We start from the raw sequence: 21,239 nt of genomic DNA on the forward strand, positions 1-21,239 counted from the left end.
TTTCTGACCTCATATTCCATATTCACTCTCAGAATCACATTAAACTTTCAGGGGGCACAAAGGTCTTAGTTGGGAGTGTTAACAGCACCATTGTCCTAAGCCATCCTACTCGGAGGGAGCTGTAACTCAGCATGACAGGTGATCCCCCTACCCCCTGGTTTTGTGATACAGTAACTCTGCAACAGGGCGACATGACCTATCATCTAATACTTGCTTTGTAGTAATCCACACTACCAGTTGATATATATATATTTTTTTTTTATTCCCTCATTTCTCCATTCCATCAGTACTCTTGACTTTCACTAGATGGCAGGCTGAGGCCTAATGCTCTGCCACTGCCACCGAAAATCATTATTAATATGACTGTCAGCAGTGTCTTATGTGCATTAGTCAGGCTACCAGAAATTTAAATAGGAAATTTCAAGAATACAGCTAAAACTAAATGCAGAGTTATATGCCCATTATGCAGTGCCTAGGAGGAGTTTTGTTTTGCTATTGAATTACTTCTGTTGAGTCAATAAGGTAACTTCTGTTCTTTCCAGAGAGTGACAGAATAGGGAACTAGCAGACATTAATACTAGCTAATAGAGTCCAGTGAAGGAAAATGCACAGTTGGAATTTCCCCCTGCATTGTTTTAACAATGTCTGTGAGATCTGAATGAGGAACCCCATGCGTGTCTGTGATAATCCCTGGTGCTGCTTGTGTTCAGTGTCTGAGCCCAGGTTAAAACACAATTAGGTTTAATTGGATCTGCCAGTCTCTCGCCCGAGTGATGGGATTGTAAATGGAGCAGTTGATTACATTAAAGGTGCACTGCATTCCCATTAGCCGCTTCTTTGCGCTGCAGACAGGCAAAACTCTCTTTCAAAGGATTTTTTTTAAATTGTTTAATATAATGGCCCCACTTTTGCAGTAGTCTTAAAGAAGGGCTGTCCCCGCATTCATCTTTCATAGTTATGAGCCTCTTCCTCATCCACTTTTGTAACTGCCCCTAAGAGGTCAATCTCATGCAGGACATACAGAAACAGACTATGCTTATTTGTGCAGGACATGGTTATCCTTGCTTCTAACTGTTGAAAACATTACCACCACCACCTCCAACAAAGCTTATTACATGGCACACACCTTGGACATGTGTATCATTTTCAAAATGCGGCAACTACAAAACTTAGACCTAATGTTTTGATAAACCACGTATAAACCCTCTATATAATGCAGCCTGTAGCAATTAGGGAGATTGGCTAGCGTATCATGGTCAAACAGACATGACCATCTGGTCACAATGAGATCACTGCGCAATGACACTTCTCAATTTCAGATGTCTCCTGCAGCAGCAAGATCAGGCTGCTTTCTGTTGTTTATCAATATTTAATCTCTGTCTATAATAGGATATTAAGCGTGCACACTCATGAATTTCCTGTATTATTTATAGAAGACATGTGCAGAGTGAATCTGCTTTATGATGTTCAATAATTTATTTCCAAATCTCAAAGACACACTTGGATGTGGCGAAGCATCAAGACAGCTTTGTAGAGGGTTTTGTGAAACAGTAGAGGCACCTCAGATATGCACATGCATATTCTTCACAAGCTTTATTATTATAAATTGGAATTGCTCAGATTCACACTGGAGAGAAATCCAAGATATTTTGCTGTGCATCTACCCATCAATAATACAGTTTTAAATAGTTTAGAAAAAATTATCTGACCCATATGAAGAAAGTGTGGTAAGTTTTTTAAGTCTTGCTTCAGTTTTCAGCAAAAGGTCTTCTGACAAGTATATTTGGAAGTAAGTTACTTTCATCTTTTTGTTGGTCTTCAGTCTTAAACATTTTAGCTGGATTATAACATGATCCAACTTAATTTTCTATTCAAAACGACCTCATTCCTTTTCATAGGTAGAGACTAAGGTGTGAGTTCAGGCTGTTAGAGATTTTGCACTGATTCTTTTTTTAAATGTTTTGCTTTTTGTAACAAACAATGAAACAACACAGTTTTTTTTCCCCGACTGTAATAAGCTTTGAAGAATGTGTGTAATTAGAGAGTAATCCTTTTGAAGTTGCAATTGGTTTTGCTTGCTTGGCAACAGCCAGCATTAGTGCACTACAAACTTCAGCTAGATATTTAGCACTAATAACTCGGTCAATAAAGATCACATCGCAGACATCTGTTGTAACGTTTCTGTAAACCTCTTTGATGGGTGAGTCAGTGTTTGGGTTTAGAGCAGCTAAAATGATTGCTGTTGGAGGCAGTTCTCTAATAACTTGAAAACAAATTGTATTTTGTCTGAACAAAGAAAATTAAACCAGTTTTAACCAACAGTTTTGTAGTAGTAGTAGAATATTGACAATCCTAAGAAACAAGCCAAATAGAATACAAGACAAGCCATGTCAGGTAGTATACATCTATTGTATACTATTTTATTTTTATTTTCAAGCAGTATTGAAAATTAACAAATAGTTTGATTGTGCTCAGTATAAAATGAGTTAAACAATAACTGACTTTATTATACATAAATGGCCAGTACTTTATTTTGTAATAATCTGTAAAAAAATGTTTACTTAAATTGGTATTTTGATCATGGCCAGTTAAGTTTAATATTTCATTAGATTTAAAAATTAAAACTGCAAGTCAGATCTGGGAATGAATCTATGCATAATACACACTGCACTATCTTTAGTCCTGGGGTTTGAAAAAGATGCCAGATCTAACCTGCGCCCCGTTTTACTACCATGCGGACACAGGCATACAGCAAGAACACGTGGAAACTTTAAAAGTTCAATTACAAAATTCAAATCCCTCTTTTGCATCATCTTTCACAGCAGGTGGGTTTTCCAGTCCCCCGTCTTCTGGCCCGTCCATGGGGAACCCTGGATGGTGGTCCTTTCACAGGCCATCATACTCATGCGCGCAGTATCCCGTAAACAGAGGCTGTGCCTGGATGCCGCGCCTGATGAAGAAAGTGTTACAATAGTTGGACCACAGCAAAGCAAACGCAGCACTCGTATGCCCGCTCTCTACTCATAATCCCCAGCACAGTGCAATTCTGTAACTCGCTGGTGCTTAAAAATAGCCCTTACTCATAATATTACCCATCTACCTTCTATAGGGCAATGAAATACAAAAGAGAATGAAGAGGAGCATCTCTGAGCTGGAGCTGAAGTGCAGTGTCAGTGGGGTTCTCTGTCTTTTAAAAATATATACATATATTAGCGGTTTGATACCACATGATTATAAACTATTAGTTTCATCCCTATTGGGCAGAAAAGTAATCTGACTTCTAACTCAACCTTAGCAAATCAGGCTCGAGGATGTCTCTCTAACAATAGATCGCCTTCTCCGATGCTCTCGTGCTCTAAAGACAGGATCAGCATGCTCTCCCTGAGATAGGAAGCTTCTGTAGCCTCCTTCAGATCACAGCCCAGCCCAGGACACAAGGGCTGCCCATACCTGAGCAGTCTGCAGCGGAACTCTGTGAGGCGGGGGTACGCCTGGCCCGCACTAGGGGTCTGCTCCTCATCACTCCACAGCCGCTCAGCCACTGCGCACGCCCTCGGCCTGCACAGACAAAGGGCACTCTAATGAGTATCGTAACAGAAACAAGGTGTAGCCGCATTAATGTTAATTTGAGTGGGACAAGTGTGAGAGCAGTGCCTGTTTATGGTCCCTCTCTGGACTGGATAATGCAGCTGGAAGTGAAATGACATCAGTACAGTATTACCAGAGACTTTGGAAGCAGTATTTGGTTTCAAACAACTTCAATGAGGTCCCCAAATTGAGAGCCACTGTTCCTCATTGAGATTCAGTCTCAGAATGGACTGCAGCTTTGTGGCTGATCTTTCAAACCCTGCTCTCGTGTGTGTGCGTCTCGCTCTCTTACCACAGGCGAGGAGTCAAGTTGGTGGCATCGACATACTCCCCCCACATGCAGGCTTCTCCCCCCATCACCAGCTTCTTCTGCTCAGCGGTGCCTGTAGCGACAGACCAGCAGTGCAGGTAAGGCCAAACGCACAACAATCAAAGTACCTACCAACAGTGTGATCACAGAAACATGGGGAGTTACTGGCTGGATCTACTAGGGGGCATGCTTACCGAAGGAGTGACAAAAGGCTCTCGCAGCTGTATATTTTGAATGTCTGCCAAAGGAGATGTACACATTATGGCACTGCTCTTTGCACACAGCCCCCAAGCCTTATAAAGGGATGAGTGATCAGATGCGAACGACACGCTGACTCTCGGCAAGGGAACAAGACTGTCTCACAGGGGCCCGGTGGACCACAGAGTTAAAACCGAATTCTTGCCCATCTGTTGCTAAACTGTGGACGTATTTGTAGTAGTGGTATCGATTTAGCATCCTGCATACATGTATAGTCAAATTCCTAAATCACAAATGTATGCATTAGTAGATGTCATGGTCCTAATATTAAGATGATCATGACAGAACCTCATCACATTTCAACCATTTCTACCCAGATTGCAGTTAAGTTCACCATACATTTCCTGTGAAAAGCAAAAGGGTTATCCGAAGGCCCATGGATGCTCAATATTGGCAGATGTGCAAAACTTAAGAGACAATATTGAGCACTGATGCTCCAGCAACTTAATCGTAATCATCCCCTGAACAAGGTCATCAGCCCTTCTGAACTGCGGTCAGTGCTCTCCACAGTGAGGAATGGGGGAGCAGCGGTAGCAGAGGACAGCACAGAGTGGCACACACACCATTGAAGTTCAGTGGCTTGACTTCATATGCTTTTTGCCAGTCCTGGCCGTACGAAATGACGTTGAGGTACCAGGGAGAGGAGAGCAGGACCTTGAGCCCCCCGGTTGTGATGTCTTGCATCTCTGTGCTGTACTGCTCCATGTTGCCCTTCCACACGTGCACCACTGTGTCCTTGGGTACCTGAGCAAGAGGGAACACCACATCAGACTGCCAACACGCACAAGGATGGCACAGCTCTACAGGCACACTCTCTCAATGAAAATGTAATTGGGTTTAAATTAAAATACAAATTATATTACAAAAAAAAAAAAAAAAAAAAAGGGTTTAATAACCCAGCAGCTTTGGTTTGGCTATGACCAGACAAATGAATGAAAAGAGTTGCAAGAAGAACACAGCCCTATTTTTAACGTGGAAATGACTCATTGTGAAAAGCTCTTCGGCTTCATGGATTGAGCCGCCAAGAGAAGCACCCACAGCGCTAGCGTCAGAGAGTAGTGGTGAGCCCTGCTGGGGGCAGACAGCGAAGCACAATTATATGATCTAATAATCATAAAACTAAAACCCGTTTACCACACAACCAACTTCTGATGGTATTCACTTTTCATCATGTGTATCACTAGGAGTTATTTATTACATTTACTTAATATCAAATTGCATTTATTTTTTATATAAAGTTTTCACTCTCAGGATAGCCAATTGTGAATCAATATCTTAAATCACGTCAGAACAGCTGCAGAATGTCAGAAGCATTTCAATTCCTCTGTGCATGGCAATTTTACAGCATGTGAGGTTGAAATGTGGGAGGGGGGATGGTCTGGGAGCCTTTTGTCACTGTCTTGGTTGTGTTGCCATCTGGTGGTAAAGAAACTTTAGATAATCAACCTACATGCAAACAACACAGCACAGCAAAAACAATCAAGCATTTCATTCATGCACAATACTGTATTGTTTCTAGAAAAAGTTGTTAATGAAAAGGTTCTGCAAAAACTCAACAGTACATAAGTTTGTTAAATTAAATAATTTAGAAATATACACTACTGGTCAAAAATGTTAGGACACCCCTGTTTTTCCAGTTTTTATTTAAATTTAAGCAGTTCAAGTCCAGTGAATAACCCAAAATGGTACAAAGGTAAGTGGTAAACTGCCAGAGGTTAAAAAAAAAAAAGTTTAGGTTACCAAAAACTGAAAGATAATGTAAATTTTATATTCTGTGTTACTACACCCTCTTAAGCATTTGGCAGTGTTACACGCAGCTCCTGTGCATATAAGACCCCGTTCACACTTATTAGGCTGGCCCTGGGCGCCTCAAATTTAGTCCGGCTTTTTTCAGACACCCCGTTCACACTTGTGCTTTTAGGAGCCTCAGTGTCACATATGCGGGCGAAAAGGCGGCCTAAACGAAATGCAAGCCGGGAATAAACAAATCTGCTCAAACAAACCAGTGACGCAGGACATTAGGTCTGCTTACAGGTGTATGCGCTGTATATATAATCACAACTTATTAATATCGATTGGCTATTGTTCGGTTCTATATTTTATTTGAAAGTAATCTTAACCCTATGCAGCTGAAGCTTTCTAAAATAATTAAAAATGTGCTGGTTCAATGGGAAATCTAATTAATATATTTCCCTTTTCAAATGTCTATCTTCGGTTCTGCAAGTCTAAAAGTGCTTTTATACAATCCACCCGAAAGCGAAGCACCTTTATTAGCACATCTGCATTAAATCACAAGAAATCGTGTGCATCGAAAGCAGCCTCTGTGATGCGTCTATAGTTTTATCAGACAGCACCGCTGCACTTCTGCGGTTTCTATTTTAACTATCTTCATCCTCATTGTAAACAGTGCTTTCATTTCTGCATCGTCCCAGTTTTTACCTCTAACGCCAGCAGTTGTAATTGTACTGCTTGGCCCAATATAACTGCATTTCGGATTGCATAGTAAACAGCTGGTCTTGTTTTAAAATGCACCGATTTGAATGGAAGACAAAACTGTTAATTAAGAAGTATTGCACATATTCCAGGTGTTTAACCAATTTAACACTTTACATATTTGTCTAGAAAGAAATGGAATGGAGCTACGTTTCTGAAAAGCCCCCTGCACATTTATGTAACTGTTCCACAGCAATTGCATCACTGCACACTGTCTGACCCATGAAATCAAGAGGCCGGACTGAGTAATACCGAACCCAGTCCTGCCCGGGGCGGCCAGGTTCCAGGTACCAGGGAGAAGCCAGGATGACACGGAGCCCAGCCCCGGTGATCCTGTGCAGCCTGCAATGGTAGCAGCTGCCTTTCCACACCTCCACCACAGAGAGAGGGCTCAGCTGAAACATAACAGTGAGTTTACCATCTGGTCATAAAGCAGAATGCTGCAGTTTTCCGACCCTGAGCATTCTAGACAAAAGGGGTTTGCATGAAAGGGCAATGTAGTGGTCCACCATTATTTGATTAATTTAAAACACAGTGAAGTGTGAATCTGTGAGGGTCAATAATGTTAGCATGAACCACGGACTCAGCGGGTACAGATTTTGAATTTGTGACTGGAGAAGTGGGAAATGAAAATCGTATTAAAAAGGAGCATTGGACTTACTTGAACGTTGTTGTCAAACACTTCCTGCCACACCACGGCGTTCTTCTTCAGGGTCATTGTGATATTCACGAGTCTGGAACATACACAGCAGTGTTGAGCAAGATATTGCAGCAGGGGAAATCAGTGCTAGACATCTGTCCTTCTTTGGCAGTGTTCGCATCAAGGCCAGAGCGACATGTCCAGTCAGGCCCTGGATGCTTGGTGAGCCACAGTTTAATCTTTACAGTAGAACTTGGATTTCATCTGAATGTTTTAGTTGTCACCGTCTTATGTTGATTTGATTTGTTCGTAAACATGCATTCCAGTATAAACATTAAAAGACATCACTTGGATATCACTACACTGAGTCCTCAAAGAGACAAGGTTTGGTATGGATAAGGTGGTGAATCTCCCCACACCCTCCCACCCCATTGATCAGGACTAAGCTGTACTTTATTGCCATTTACAAAATTCTTGCACCATGGAAATGTTTGCACCTCAGTTTACCACACCAACAGAACACCCCCGTCAGTAGACAGACCCCCCCACCCCCCACCCCCCACCCCCCACCAGAATCTCCTCCTCACTCACGTTCCAATGTAATACGATTCCAGTTTCCGGTAGTCAGTCCCAAATCCCATCAATGACATAAACTTTTGAATGTCTGGATTAGATTTCCTACAAAACAAATAGCACAGTCACAAACATCTATTTCAAAGGTTCGAAAGAGTGTTAAAACAGGACAGCTATGACGACTTGATTTAATTGTTTGTATTACCAAACAAACCAAATGCAACAAACAGGTTTACATTATATGGCATAGGTTGACATTTTCGTTGTTTATTGCTGGTTGTCATGGCATTGCATTAGCTTTGTTATTTTAGGTGAGGCAGAAATCAATCAATTTTATTGTCAACCTCTGGCCCCGAGTGTATGGAGTGAATAATTTTATAACTGAATCAACGTCTCCTTTGAGATACTCTCCGGTTTTATTTTAGCCAAGCAGGTTCCAGATCCTGTACAGAAATCTCCACCCCTGTATTCGAGAATGAATTATACTTAATGCGAGTCACTGTGAATAACATTTATGAAAAGGAACACCACTGCAATACAAATGTGTCGTACTGTAGGAGTGAAAAAGGGTTAAACCCACAGCCTCTGGTCAGGTGCTAATTATCATGTGTTCCTTCCTCCCAATATGTCACAAGTTCAGCTCATGTCTTTTGAAGGAAGTTGTTCAGATCTAGGTTTTGCTTTCTATTTGGTTCACTAATGTTTGTTTTTCTTCTATGTCAAAATCATGATTCCCAGATGAGAAGAGTCACACATACATCTAGATGCCAAAAATATTATATTTGCACCACGACTGAGTAACCCATGTCTGAATGTAAGCTTCGTGTATTGCTCCAGAGAGGCCAGGTGCAGTAGTTTTTTAGGAGAGACACAGGAGAACTTTAAGGTTTGGAGCACCTTGTTGATGTTATGTAGTTGCCCGGCAACCAAAGGGAGTAATCTTCTATATGATAGTATGTTATTTAAAAAAACTTTAGATGTGTCTTCCCGACTGGCCATCTCTGGAGCGCTTCGTTATAGCCGAATAAACTATTTTGGTATTGTACTAATTAAATTGGGCCCCGAGTATTCCTTGACCTCCTACCTATTGAGGGAGTACATTTCTCCCTATTACTATTAACAGTACATATGAGAAGAGAGAGACTTACACACTGACCGGTTTTAATAAGACTATTTGTGGACAGGGCAGCTGTTCCTCTGTACTTAGCAGACTTATTGTTTTGAATTAACCGTCATTTGGAAGTTTAATGGCTGCAATAGTGTGGATGCACAGTCCCATCTCAGCAGGGCTCCAGACTAATATTTTCCACTGGTGCCACTAACTTTTTTAGTTGGTGGCACCGTCACCTGATTTGGTCGCACCATTATTGTTTTCGCAGTATCATTTTAGAAATGATTGCATTTGCCATTGAGGTCAGAGATGTGGTATCAAAGATTTTATGTCACATTTGAAAGGAAAGTGTTGAAATAAGGTGCAACAATATTTATTTAATAACACCATGTAAATCCCCCCTAGTTACTCCCTTTTCGGGAAGAGGAGGGTGACAGGGAAGAGTGGCTCGCTCACACACACAGCTAAGTCAGCTCTCGAAACAGACTTTGAAACAGAAAAGTAGACTTTGGCGTAGTTATGCGTGTTTTAACCTTTAACCTTGAGACAATATGCTTGGGATAATTACTTAAATTCACGGCTTGCTAACTCCAGTGACGTAAAAAACAACTTGGTTAAGATCAGTAAAACAAAGTATTGTTCTCCGTGCATGTAAACCACCCTTTCTGGGATTTTCCTGCCAAAAAAGCACTAGTGCTGGCCATATTTGCAGATTAACTCACTCCTTTGCCCTTAATTTGCATGACGTCAAGTTAACAGCTACTCTTCCCGAGATAAACTAATACCATGTAAACCTTGAGAGGGAGAGGGTCATTTAATCTTTGACTCGAGCATATTGTCTCGACTAAGATCAAAACTACACCTTTGATAGCAGCAGCGATATACCATTTGACCAATTCATGAAAGTTAGAAAAAAATCATGAAAAGTTTGTGTTTTTCTAGTTTGCACTGATGCAACCAGTAGAAAAGCCAAGTCAAAAAGTCACAATCTGGAGCCCTGCTCAGACATGCAGGAGGTAGGTTTCATAAATCAGTAGCAAGCATGATACCATGACTAGATAGCATGAGCATTTGAACAAATGTCTGAGGTTTCCTGTTCCATTATTGGAAAGCACCTGACATTGCAGTCAGTCATGTTCATCCCTCAGAGCTCCCTGGTTTAGACAGTTTCTCGCTGGGAACGCATTATAATATATGCAAACAACTATGCACATGGACTTATGTTACAGTCTGCACAGACTGATCATTCTGGCACCACATTAAACAATCATGTCAGTGACCAAGAGCCAATTTCCTGACTTACTTACTGACTTAGATTCCATAAACAAATAGGACTTGTTTTCAAACAACACCATAAATAGCTTCTGCACTGGTATAATTAAAGGTGGTCGGGGAACTATTCGCACTATGTACAAATGGTTGTTTATGACATGGCGATTTAGTAAGATTAGCTTTATTACAGATGGGTGTTTTACCTCCAGATAATTTCTCCTCCAGCCAATGAGATTAGCAGAAGGCATCTATAAGTTCATAGTCTGTAGATAACATTGAAGAAGCTTTACGGTTTAATACAAGTCTCTAGGAAGTCTTGGCCGATTGCCTCAATATCTTGCCTATTGAAAACAAGGGTGACATCTGTTTGGCTACAACAGATTTTACTGTACCAGCAGGTGAAGTCCACTTCATCCCCTCCCAGATGGATGTAAGAGTCTGGGAAAATCATTGCCACCTCTTTGAAGAGGCTGCTCATGAACTGATAGCTGGAGTCAAGAACAGGGTTCACTGGGCCAAACGTCCCTGAGGGAACCGATCCTTTGTAGCATGGGGTCAGTAAGCCAGGCTGCCCTGAGAGCAGAAATACAACACGGAAATTAGCGACAACATCACAAGAGCAATGTGTACAATCTCCAAATCTGTTCTGTGCAGGTTGCAGTGGTTGAGGAGATTTGGAAATACATAACTTGTTTTGAGAATGTATGTAATGCAATCTTCCAAAAGATTAACCCATTTTAAATATTGTATCATTACATCAGTACCTACACTTAAGACCACCTAATGGTTTTAATGTTCTAGAGTAGTAGTGTATAAAATGCCATGGTTGACTGCCTCACACCATGCCTGACACAATGTTTCACACATATACACAGGTTTACCTTTGCTGCTCTACAAAATGAGTTAGATTTCTGAGTTCAAAAAGTTCCTTGAAGTGGCCTGATCCAGCAGCCTAGCAAAACTGAGCCATTCATTGTCCTGGTTCACTGGCTACCAAAAGCAAGCTTAATATTCAAACTTAGAGCACAGTGAGTCTTGCCGTGCTTTACCTGGTCCCCAGGACTGGGTGTGGCCTGGAGTGTCAAACTCAGGAATTACTCGGATTCCACGCATCCTGGCGTGCTCTATAACCTTCTTCACATCTTTGATGGTGTAGATGTGTGTCTGGGAGTGGTAGGCCCCCTTTAAAACAAGGAGCGAAAAACTAACACATAGGCCTACACTCACCATTGTGCTGTACCAGTTTATTTACCTTAAAGTCAACAATTTGTTGTGCGCCTCTCTGGAGTCAAAGTTTAGTATTTGCTATACTTCCAGAAAGCCGATGTGAATGCTATGTTGGAAGTAATATTGCAGTTTAATTCAGCATTTTATATAGTTTTATTTTCCATCCATTAGGTTGTATAATCCCAACTCCACATCTCTGCTGTACTTTACATGAGATCAGAGTCACAGCGGTCCTCCAACTTTACCTCCAGGACAACAAATCAGTCAGGCCAGGGAATGCGTTCTTTACCCAACATTATGGTTAAAGCCCAAGACTGTCAGGATTTGTAAATTATTATTTAATTCTCATCAGTAATCGTTCGTGTGAATCAGGAATTAGAAATATCCTAGTTGATAGGCAACAGTAGTTCAAGAGGGCATCAGTCCTGCAGGTTTTATGCTTACATATACAATTTCCATTTTAACCTTTAAATTATTAGTACCTCAAAATTAAGGACCTAAGTGGAACAAAAAACAGAAGACCTTTTGTGTCTCCAGCGCTTCAATCTCCTGGACCTGATTACTGGTTCACTGCATGTTCCTTGTATTCAGTATTTTTGGAAAGAGCTGCTGTTGATACCTTCTTACTAAGGTCAGGAAAGGTGATGCTCTGGTATGGGAAGGAGGGATCATCCACAATGTGCCAGTGAAACACGTTAAACTTGCTGTAGGCCATTGCATCCTGTGTAGGAAAAGAAGAGTTTTTTGGTATGATTTTAAGCTACCAAAGCTGCTGTGATTATTTTTGTTTTCTCAAAACATCCCAATACCCTTCCCCCTAACAACATACTATGGGAAATGCAAATCAATTTAAGCTAACTGACACTTATTTTGTACCCTGAGCTGACAAACCTGACAAATCAACATAAGCTTCGATGTAAGAACAAGATAGCGAAGCCCCATTACCAGTGTCTTTAGGATGGTGTGGAGAGGTAAGTAGTGTCTGGAAGAGTCCAGTAGGAGTCCCCGGTGTTGGAAACGGGGAAAATCGGCAACCTCTGTCTTGTTAACATAATACTAAGAGGGGGGGAAAATTCATGTAGTCAGTGCTTTCTGCTGAGTGGTCGAACTTCCAACACACAAAAAGCATCACATATTCTGTCCTTTAAGAATCAACCATCCTACTATGGCTATAACTGAAAAGGGTTTTACAATATTGATTGATGAAAACACCAACCCACACCATGTTCTCCATTACTCATTCCAATCCATCTCGGCAGACTGATCACTGGTGTCAGCCCAGGATTCAGGATTTGTTGCACTGTCAAAGAATGTGCTTTAAACGCCGAGTGCAAGGTGCTCCTCTGTGTGATCTGCACATGTACACTTTCAAAGATAGTCTTTTTGCTTTTGCATGGTGCCAAGTAGCCACACTGCAGTACAGTGTGATGCTCCATGCTGGGCTCAGAGCACTGGTATTAGTGTTCAATGAGTGTATAAATACCCATCTTGAGCCCTGACTCCAAATTGTCTCTGCAATGATGAACAGTGTGTTGGTTCTGTGATTATTTATTCATTTTGAGAGACCAAGGCAAGATAAATGATCCTTTTATTCAATGTGAGTGAAATGATGAAATGCATCTTAACTGAGCAATTGCACAACTGGGTTATCAAATTAGATGAGAGAGACACTCCGTCTGTATAACATGAACACTTTTTTTCTGTAATCAGTACTTACAGTGCCAACATCATCCTGGTAAACAAGCTGACTGAATGTCTCCAAGCCTTATGAAATAAATCACATGAAATTTAATGTTACATGTTTAAGTATTAATCCTTGGGTAGACCTTTAATACTTCACACACACATATACATATACACTCACCTAAAGGATTATTAGGAACACCATACTAATACTGTGTTTGACCCCCTTTCGCCTTCAGAACTGCCTTAATTCTACGTGGCATTGATTCAACAAGGTGCTGAAAGCATTCTTTAGAAATGTTGGCCCATATTGATAGGATAGCATCTTGCAGTTGATGGAGATTTGTGGGATGCACATCCAGGGCACGAAGCTCCCGTTCCACCACATCCCAAAGATGCTCTATTGGGTTGAGATCTGGTGACTGTGGGGGCCAGTTTAGTACAGTGAACTCATTGTCATGTTCAAGAAACCAATTTGAAATGATTCGACCTTTGTGACATGGTGCATTATCCTGCTGGAAGTAGCCATCAGAGGATGGGTACATGGTGGTCATAAAGGGATGGACATGGTCAGAAACAATGCTCAGGTCGGCCCATTCTCCTCTGACCTCTAGCATCAACAAGGCATTTTCGCCCACAGGACTGCCGCATACTGGATGTTTTTCCCTTTTCACACCATTCTTTGTAAACCCTAGAAATGGTTGTGCGTGAAAATCCCAGTAACTGAGCAGATTGTGAAATACTCAGACCGGCCCGTCTGGCACCAACAACCATGCCACGCTCAAAATTGCTTAAATCACCTTTCTTTCCCATTCAGACATTCAGTTTGGAGTTCAGGAGATTGTCTTGACCAGGACAACACCCCTAAATGCATTGAAGCAACTGCCATGTGATTGGTTGGTTAGATAATTGCATTAATGAGAAATTGAACAGGTGTTCCTAATAATCCTTTAGGTGAGTGTATATATATATATAATAGCATCCCCCAGCCATCGATTATAATGATATTTCTGTGCAGCGCACCATTTCTACACTCAATTTAACTAGCAAAATACATATAGGCAAGAGCTAACAACATATTCCAAAGTGGGTTTGAATGCCAATGTTATTCCCACAACTTAAATTCCATCTCATTACTTTTATTTGGTTATGCACAGTCATATGCTGAATCTTGGGTGATTTTTGTTGTTGTTTTTAATGAAATAAACATTGAATTACATCACTTGGTTTTGTTACTTTTTGTTACCCAAGTTGAAACTAGAACTCCACTATTCTGTCCCATTACATCACCCAAGGTTTGAAATTTGTTATCTACATTGCTAATGGATTTTCTGAAATGGTGTTGAAGCAGAGGTTGATAGAAAAGAGCAGGATACCTCTGAGTGCTCCCCACACTGAGTCTGCAGTCAGCATCCCCCAGCCATCAGCTACACTTAGCATATCTGTAAACACAGAAGACAAACAGCATGCATCATTTCTTATATTACACAATTGTGGTCAGATAAATAAATAACTAGTCATATTTCCCTTTTTCTTTCACCCCAATTGGAATTGCCAATTTCTGAACTCAATTAAGCACTATAGCTTAGGTATTGTTTCAGGAGACAAGGTATGTATCCTCCAGTTCAATATCAGCTTGTCCAGCATCTCTTCACTGGCTTTACAGTGAAATATAGAATTGATCCTGAAGTCCTGCCACTGACCTATAAAACATGTTGCCCAAGAATACCTAAGCATGTTTATAGTCCCTAAAATTGATGGTCATAGTGGTCAACCAGGTCCCAGGATGCCAGCTATCTGGTGGTCCCTAAAATTAGCAACGGGTAGAGGCCCCACAACCTGTGGATTGGCCCTTGTTAGATATGCCCCTTCTGTCTCAGGTTTTAAATCCAGGCTGAAGACATATTTCTTACATAGTCTGTACTTCCTAACAAAAAAGGTTTCTGGACATGTTGCACATTAACATCCCAGAGGGTGGACCATAGAGGTCTACAGCACCCCTAGTGGCAGACCCTTTCCCCACATTCATACATCATCAGATCCTCTGACTCTTGTGACATCCCAGCACTACCAAAGGACTTTGATCTTTATTTGCTACTAACTACTACCAGAAGGGAAGGCAACCATTAGGCCTAGGCCTTAAATCTTGAACGCCCAAAGAGTTTTCCTATAACAGTCTGTCGTTCTGTAGGAGCTTTGTGGGTGTTTATCTCCTCCGTGCCTAATGGTTTACTTTACTTTTTGTATTAATAGCACAAGCTTGTGTTGTTTATTTCAATGTCTGAAGTGCTCTGTGGCAACTCAGCAAAGGGCAATATACCAAATTGAACAGAAATTAATAAAGGACAGTGGATGAATAGTGGTTTGTATAGTAAATAAAGAATCACTGGTTCACTTGGGTTTGCAAGCACTGCTACTTCAATCCATGTTGGTCTCAGCCAAACAACAGGAAGTGTGTGCAGGACGTAACAGGCAGAAAACTCACAGTTCTCTTTGGAATCCAGGTCAGGGTAGCCATCACAATCAGCTACCTTTACATTCACAATCAGTCCGCCGGGTTGTGCATTTACATAAGAGGGTCCACCACGGGCAAAGACATTCTGCTTCTCTCTTACTGAGAACAAATAAAAAAAAATAAAAAAAACAGTATTAAGGGGTGTCCACAATTGCATTTGCTGAAAAAGATGCCCACTTCCAGAGAAAAAATAATATTACAAGAACATTTGACAAAAAATATTAACCTATTCCCAACCCCCCATCCCCCATCCCCACATTATTTACTGGTACATTAACTATCCAAGGGCACAGGTTTGGCCATTGCTAGAACCATCCATCGTTGCAGGTTAGTTCCTTCATACACCCATATATAGTATAGTCATAATGACTTATCCCTCACGTTCATTAAGCAAAGACCTATTGTAAATACTAAATAAGACCAACAAAGCTACTCACTCAATACAAAGGCTAATATGCAAAGTACCAGTATTAGTTTAGACTTCATATTTTCAGCTCTTTTTACAGTTTTAACAGACCTGCACAAAGCTCCACCATCATCATTGTTCTGTGAAACCTCGCTTAAGCAAAACACTTTTGTAAAAGGCCTTACAAATGCAATCTATAGCTCCATGAGCCCCTTTCAAAAGGTATTTGAATACCTGATGACCAATACATTGACACAGCTATGTTAATCATGTGACCTGACAAATGACCAACTAAAATCACGCACAAAAGACTGCTTGCCCTTTGTCAATTAAATGCTTTTGATGATTTTGATAGTTCATAAGAATAGCCTAAACTACTACTACTACTACTACTACTACTAATAATAATAATAATAATAATAATAATAATAATAATAATACATTTTAGCTAACATGCTTAATATTAACATTTATCTGAAAGCACTAACATATTACGTATGACCATGTTGCAAAACAAAACCTGTCTGTAGTTGGCCAATCACATTTAAACAATTTATTTTCATGTACTGTATTGTTTAATTGCTTTATGGTACAATGTGCACAGTCATATTCCTCAGAGCAGTATCAGTCTCAGCAGCTGGAAATGTTTTGTAGCTGAATTTATATTAAGTTTATCTAGCATTGTTCTGTTTGCATATACTGCTATACGTGCTTGCTTGGCATTAATCTTTCGTCTTAATGATTTGTTCTGCAAATGGTATGAAGTCTACAGTAGTACATGTAGTTTGGGCGTGAATTAGTTAAAGTCACATGATGACTATTCCCAGCACCAGTTCTTCAGTGCTGTCTGACTGACGCTGCCAGTTTCCAGTGAAAGAGGAATTTCAAAGTAAAGGCGGAATATCAATGTCAAGTATACGTGCATCTCCACCATGAAACGCAAAGTGGTTTCATGATCTGATAAGAGCTGATCATCGCGATTGTGTGCAGGTCTTACGACATCCCCTCCACTGCATTTCCGCACTCTCTCATCCGGCGTTTTATGAAATAACCACCATTAAACCAAAAGTCTAGATTACGTAAAGTTACCTGTTCGCAAACTTTCACCGTAACCCGGAAAAGTCAGCATGAAGTATCTCTTGAAAGCCGAGTCCAGGAGCGAGCAGCCGGGCTGCGCGGCGGACTGCTTGGCGTACTCCAGGCTGAACACTTGCGGGCTGAGCGGGTACCTCTCGGCGGTCTGGACAAACTGCTGGGGCAGCGGCCAGACCCCCTGCGCCCCCGGCACCAGCAGCAGCCAGAAGCCGAGGCAGGAGAGCCACCGTGCAGCGCTGAAGCGGGACCCGCTGCACTTCTGTTCCCAAAGGGAGACATCCATATTGTGAGATGGAGAAGGAAACCGGGTCGTTTTGGCCGCGGTGGCGAGTGGCTTTGGGATAAAACTCGGCCGTCCGGCTGTTTCCACAGACGCAGGGCGGAATAGCAGAGGCAAGCGGCCGCAACCAGCAACACGCAGCTCTGCAGTCATATGACACACAAGCGCGACCACGTGACTGTGACCTCCGCACACAGCGGGCGCACTTCCGGGTTGAACTGCGCACCCGTCTTTTTCCAGATGTACAGGAAATCTCGTCCCCTCTAAACACACACACACACACACATTTCACAGTTGACACAATTTAAGTGTTTTAAATAAATTGAAGTTTTGTTTGTAGCCAATTTCTATATTTAAGCCTGTTTCAAGATGGACTGATTATGAGGATAGCTCATCTTATTAGGTTGAATTATATTTACCATTCAAATCAAATTGTATTTTGAGTGAAATAAATATTTTAAATGTGTAATTTGTCAGTTTTATATGCATTATTTTTAATTAACTAATGTACTGAATTGTTAATTATTTCCACTGGTTGTGACATATGGAACTGTTCACCCCTGATCTAAAGACGTTTACATGTACATAACTGTTTAGACACACTAATCCAGAATCTCCTGAAACAAATGCAAATTAAGATAAGTAAATAATTGCCATTCAGTGATCATTTAACCTAAAAGATAATGGACTGATAGTGGTGGGGGAGAATGCAGGGAGGGGTAGACAATATTTATTATATCCCTTAATGTACTTACCTCAGTCACCAGCAAACATCTGAGCCTGAATTTGAGCCCCAGTCCTCCTAGCTTCTAGACCAGCACTTTTTACAATCAGTTACAAAGGGCTCCCCTTTTAAATGATCAAGTATCACATATGTCAACCTCACACTGCCCTCCTGACCCTAAAACAAAGTACCAGAACATGATCAGGAGATTTTCAGAAGAGAGCTGCTCCACCAGGATTTGAACCCAGGTGCTAACCAGGATGTAGTGCAGAACTTAATGCAGTATCTTGTGTATCAACGTCACATTGCACTGCAAACCAGCTCAAAAACAACAGGAACAAGAAGGATAAACAGATGGTGGACCAGGATTTGAACACAGGTCCTGCCAATTTACATGCAAGCACTGCATGCAGTGGGCCACAAAGTATTCTATTACTTAATCAAACATCTGGTACAGTGAGGGGGAAAAAGTATTTGATCCCCTGCTGATTTTGTACGTTTGCCCACTGACAAAGAAATGATCAGCCTATAATTTTAATGGTAGGTGTATATTAACAGTGAGAGACAGAATAACAACAACATAATCCAGAAAAACGCATTTCAAAAATGTTATAAATTGATTTGCATGTTAATGAATGAAATAAGTATTTGACCCCTTCGACTTAGTACTTGTTGGCAAATCCTTGTTGGCAATCAGGTTTGCACACATCTCAGGAGGGATTTTGTCCCACTCCTCTTTGCAGATCCTCTCCAAGTCATTAAGGTTTCGAGGCTGACGTTTGGCAACTTGAACCTTCAGCTCCCTCCACAGATTTTCTATGGGATTAAGGTCTGGAGACTGGCTAACCTTAATGTCCTTCATGGCATAGTGTGTTACCAATTGTTTTCTTGGTGACTATGGTCCCAGCTGCCTTGAGATCATTAACAAGATCCTCCCGTGTAGTTCTGGGCTGATTCCTCACCATTCTCATGATCATTGAAACTCCACGAGGTGAGATCTTGCATGGAGCCCCAGACCGAGGGAGACTGACAGTTATTTTGTGTTTCTTCCATTTGCGAATAATCACACCGACTGTTGTCAGCTTCTCACCAAGCTGCTTGGCGATGGTCTTGTAGCCCATTCCAGCCTTGTGTAGGTCTACAATCTTGTCCCTGACATCCTTGGACAGCTCTTTGGTCTTGGCCATGGTGGAGAGTTTGGAATCTGATTGATTGATTGCTTCTGTGGACAGGTGTCTTTTATACAGGTAACGAGCTGAGATTAGGAGCAGTCCCTTTAAGAGAGTGCTCCTAATCTCAGCTCGTTACCTGTATAAAAGACACCTGGGAGCCAGAAATCTTGCTGATTGATAGGGGATCATTTCCCTCATGAACATGCAAATCAATTTATAACTTTTTTGAAATGCGTTTTTCTGGATTTTGTTGTTGTTATTCTGTCTCTCACTGTTAAAATACACATACCATTAAAATTATAGACTGCTCATTTCTTTGTCAGTGGGCAAACGTACAAAAGCAGCAGGGGATCAAATACTTTTTTCCCTCACTGTATATCAATCTCACACTGCCCCCTCTAGCACTAAAACAATGCACAAGCAACATATCTTTAAAAGACATGCTCTACCCAGCTTCAAACTCAGGACTTACCAGCTTTGAGACTAGCACCCTGCATGGTGAGACACAAATGACTTCTCATATAGCTTATTGAAGATCTGATATATCCACCTCAAAGTGCCCCAACTGACACCAAACCAATGTGATTTACGGAATACTGCACAAAGATTTAAACCCAGCTTCTGCTAGGTTTCAGGCCAAAACGTTATACAGTGAGCAATTTGAACTCAAGTCCTGCTAGCTTTAAGACTAGCGCCCACAGCTGTGAGTTACCAGGGACTAACACCTTTTGTCCTCCATGATCTTGTACATCAACTTCACACTGCCCCCTGCTGGGCTTTAACATCCTGACTCACACCCCTGCCACAAAGACAGCACTATAAATCCAGCTTCTACATAATTGTGGGACAAAGACAACAAAACAGGCAAAACTATACAAAAAAAAAAAACTATACAGTGTGATAGTTAGGAATCCCTTCCTCAATGATTTGTAATGTCAGCATAATCCTGTCCCCTCAAGCAAGAAAACAAACAAACAAAAAAGAACTGCACAAACGTCAGAAGGTGGATTGAAGCACTCGTAAAGAAGGTTTTGGAAATAAACACCAAAATTATGATAAGTCACTGCCCAGTATGGACTTGTACATGTACCATGCTTACACATGGGGACTGTGACAGAGGAGAGAAGATCACTCCTAGAGCATTGCCTCTTACACCTGTGAACTGGATATTTCAGGTGGACCTCAGGAACATCAGAAACCACATATATATATACATATATATCAACAGTGGATTGATATGGGCTGATGGTGATGATATATGAGGGGTGAAACCAAATAGTGGAGACTTTGTCTATTCGTTAACGCATCTATGTACAAGTGAATCCAACATTCGGAAATACAAAAATTAACATAATTTAATTTAAAGCCTGTACTGATGATTGGCTCACTATGTAGCGATAATGAAGATTGACTGGAGAGTAGAATGTGTTATTTCTTGTCTGTTAACTACTTCTGCTAACAGTGGCTTCGTCACAGAAAAGTTCTGCATGGCAATACTTTGACAAAGTAAATGAAAACTAAAATATGTGCAGTGCATAGACTACCACACATTTACAAATGGTGTAAACCCACCAAACTGTGGCATGAGCAATGACAGAAATGGAAAGCGGAGCAACAAACAATATTATTAAGCTGGTTACATTACAAGCTATTGCCTATATAGGATATTTATATTTTTTTGTGCTGGAATTTGAATGCATAGGTTTGTTTCCAAATTGATTTAACGGACCAGCAGTTTACAGAGTGCGGTTTGAAAACGCGGGAAAAGCAGATTTTCTATTTAAGATCGTATAAAGTAGGCAACTAGCAAGTCTAATACATTTTGTATTTCACCGATATAACCAGAAAAAAAATTGCCACATGTTTCGCCACACAACCAGGTTAGGCCACCT

The 21,239-nt window shown here is 41.1% G+C and overlaps 1 protein-coding gene across 2 annotated transcripts; it reads right to left on the bottom strand.

Annotated features, from left to right (window-relative positions):
- Window positions 1-2,390: 2,390 nt before the first annotated feature.
- Window positions 2,391-17,620, bottom strand: hexa (hexosaminidase A (alpha polypeptide)). 2 transcript variants are annotated; one of them, XM_066701750.1, is made up of 14 exons: window positions 17,166-17,619; window positions 15,641-15,769; window positions 14,532-14,597; window positions 13,190-13,236; window positions 12,418-12,528; window positions 12,092-12,193; window positions 11,295-11,427; window positions 10,638-10,818; window positions 7,881-7,967; window positions 7,311-7,383; window positions 4,720-4,900; window positions 3,881-3,971; window positions 3,451-3,558; window positions 2,391-2,950 (listed from the first exon to the last, which is right to left on the bottom strand). In XM_066701750.1, the coding sequence occupies exons 1-14, from the start codon at window positions 17,602-17,604 to the stop codon at window positions 2,887-2,889; spliced, it is 1,812 nt and encodes a 603-aa protein (XP_066557847.1). In that variant the 5' UTR covers window positions 17,605-17,619; the 3' UTR covers window positions 2,391-2,886. The 2 variants fall into 2 exon arrangements, with proteins under 2 accessions (XP_066557847.1, XP_066557848.1); XM_066701751.1 differs by lacking the exons at window positions 2,391-2,950; window positions 3,451-3,558; window positions 3,881-3,971; window positions 4,720-4,900 and adding an exon at window positions 4,915-7,044 and having other exon boundaries at window positions 17,166-17,620.
- Between the last annotated feature and the right edge of the window lie 3,619 nt (window positions 17,621-21,239).

This window comes from Amia ocellicauda, chromosome 4, assembly GCF_036373705.1.
Source record: "Amia ocellicauda isolate fAmiCal2 chromosome 4, fAmiCal2.hap1, whole genome shotgun sequence".
NCBI lineage: Eukaryota > Metazoa > Chordata > Actinopteri > Amiiformes > Amiidae > Amia > Amia ocellicauda.

Coding starts and splice junctions, on each gene's coding strand:
- hexa (XM_066701750.1), bottom strand. CDS start 17,604: ATGACTGCAGAGCTGCGTGTTGCTGGTTGCGGCCGCTTGCCTCTGCTA. Junction 15,770..17,165: donor CGGTGAAAGTTTGCGAACAG/GTAACTTTACGT, acceptor ATTTGTTCTCAG/TAAGAGAGAAGCAGAATGTC. Junction 10,819..11,294: donor CACCCAGTCCTGGGGACCAG/GTAAAGCACGGC, acceptor TTCTGCTCTCAG/GGCAGCCTGGCTTACTGACC.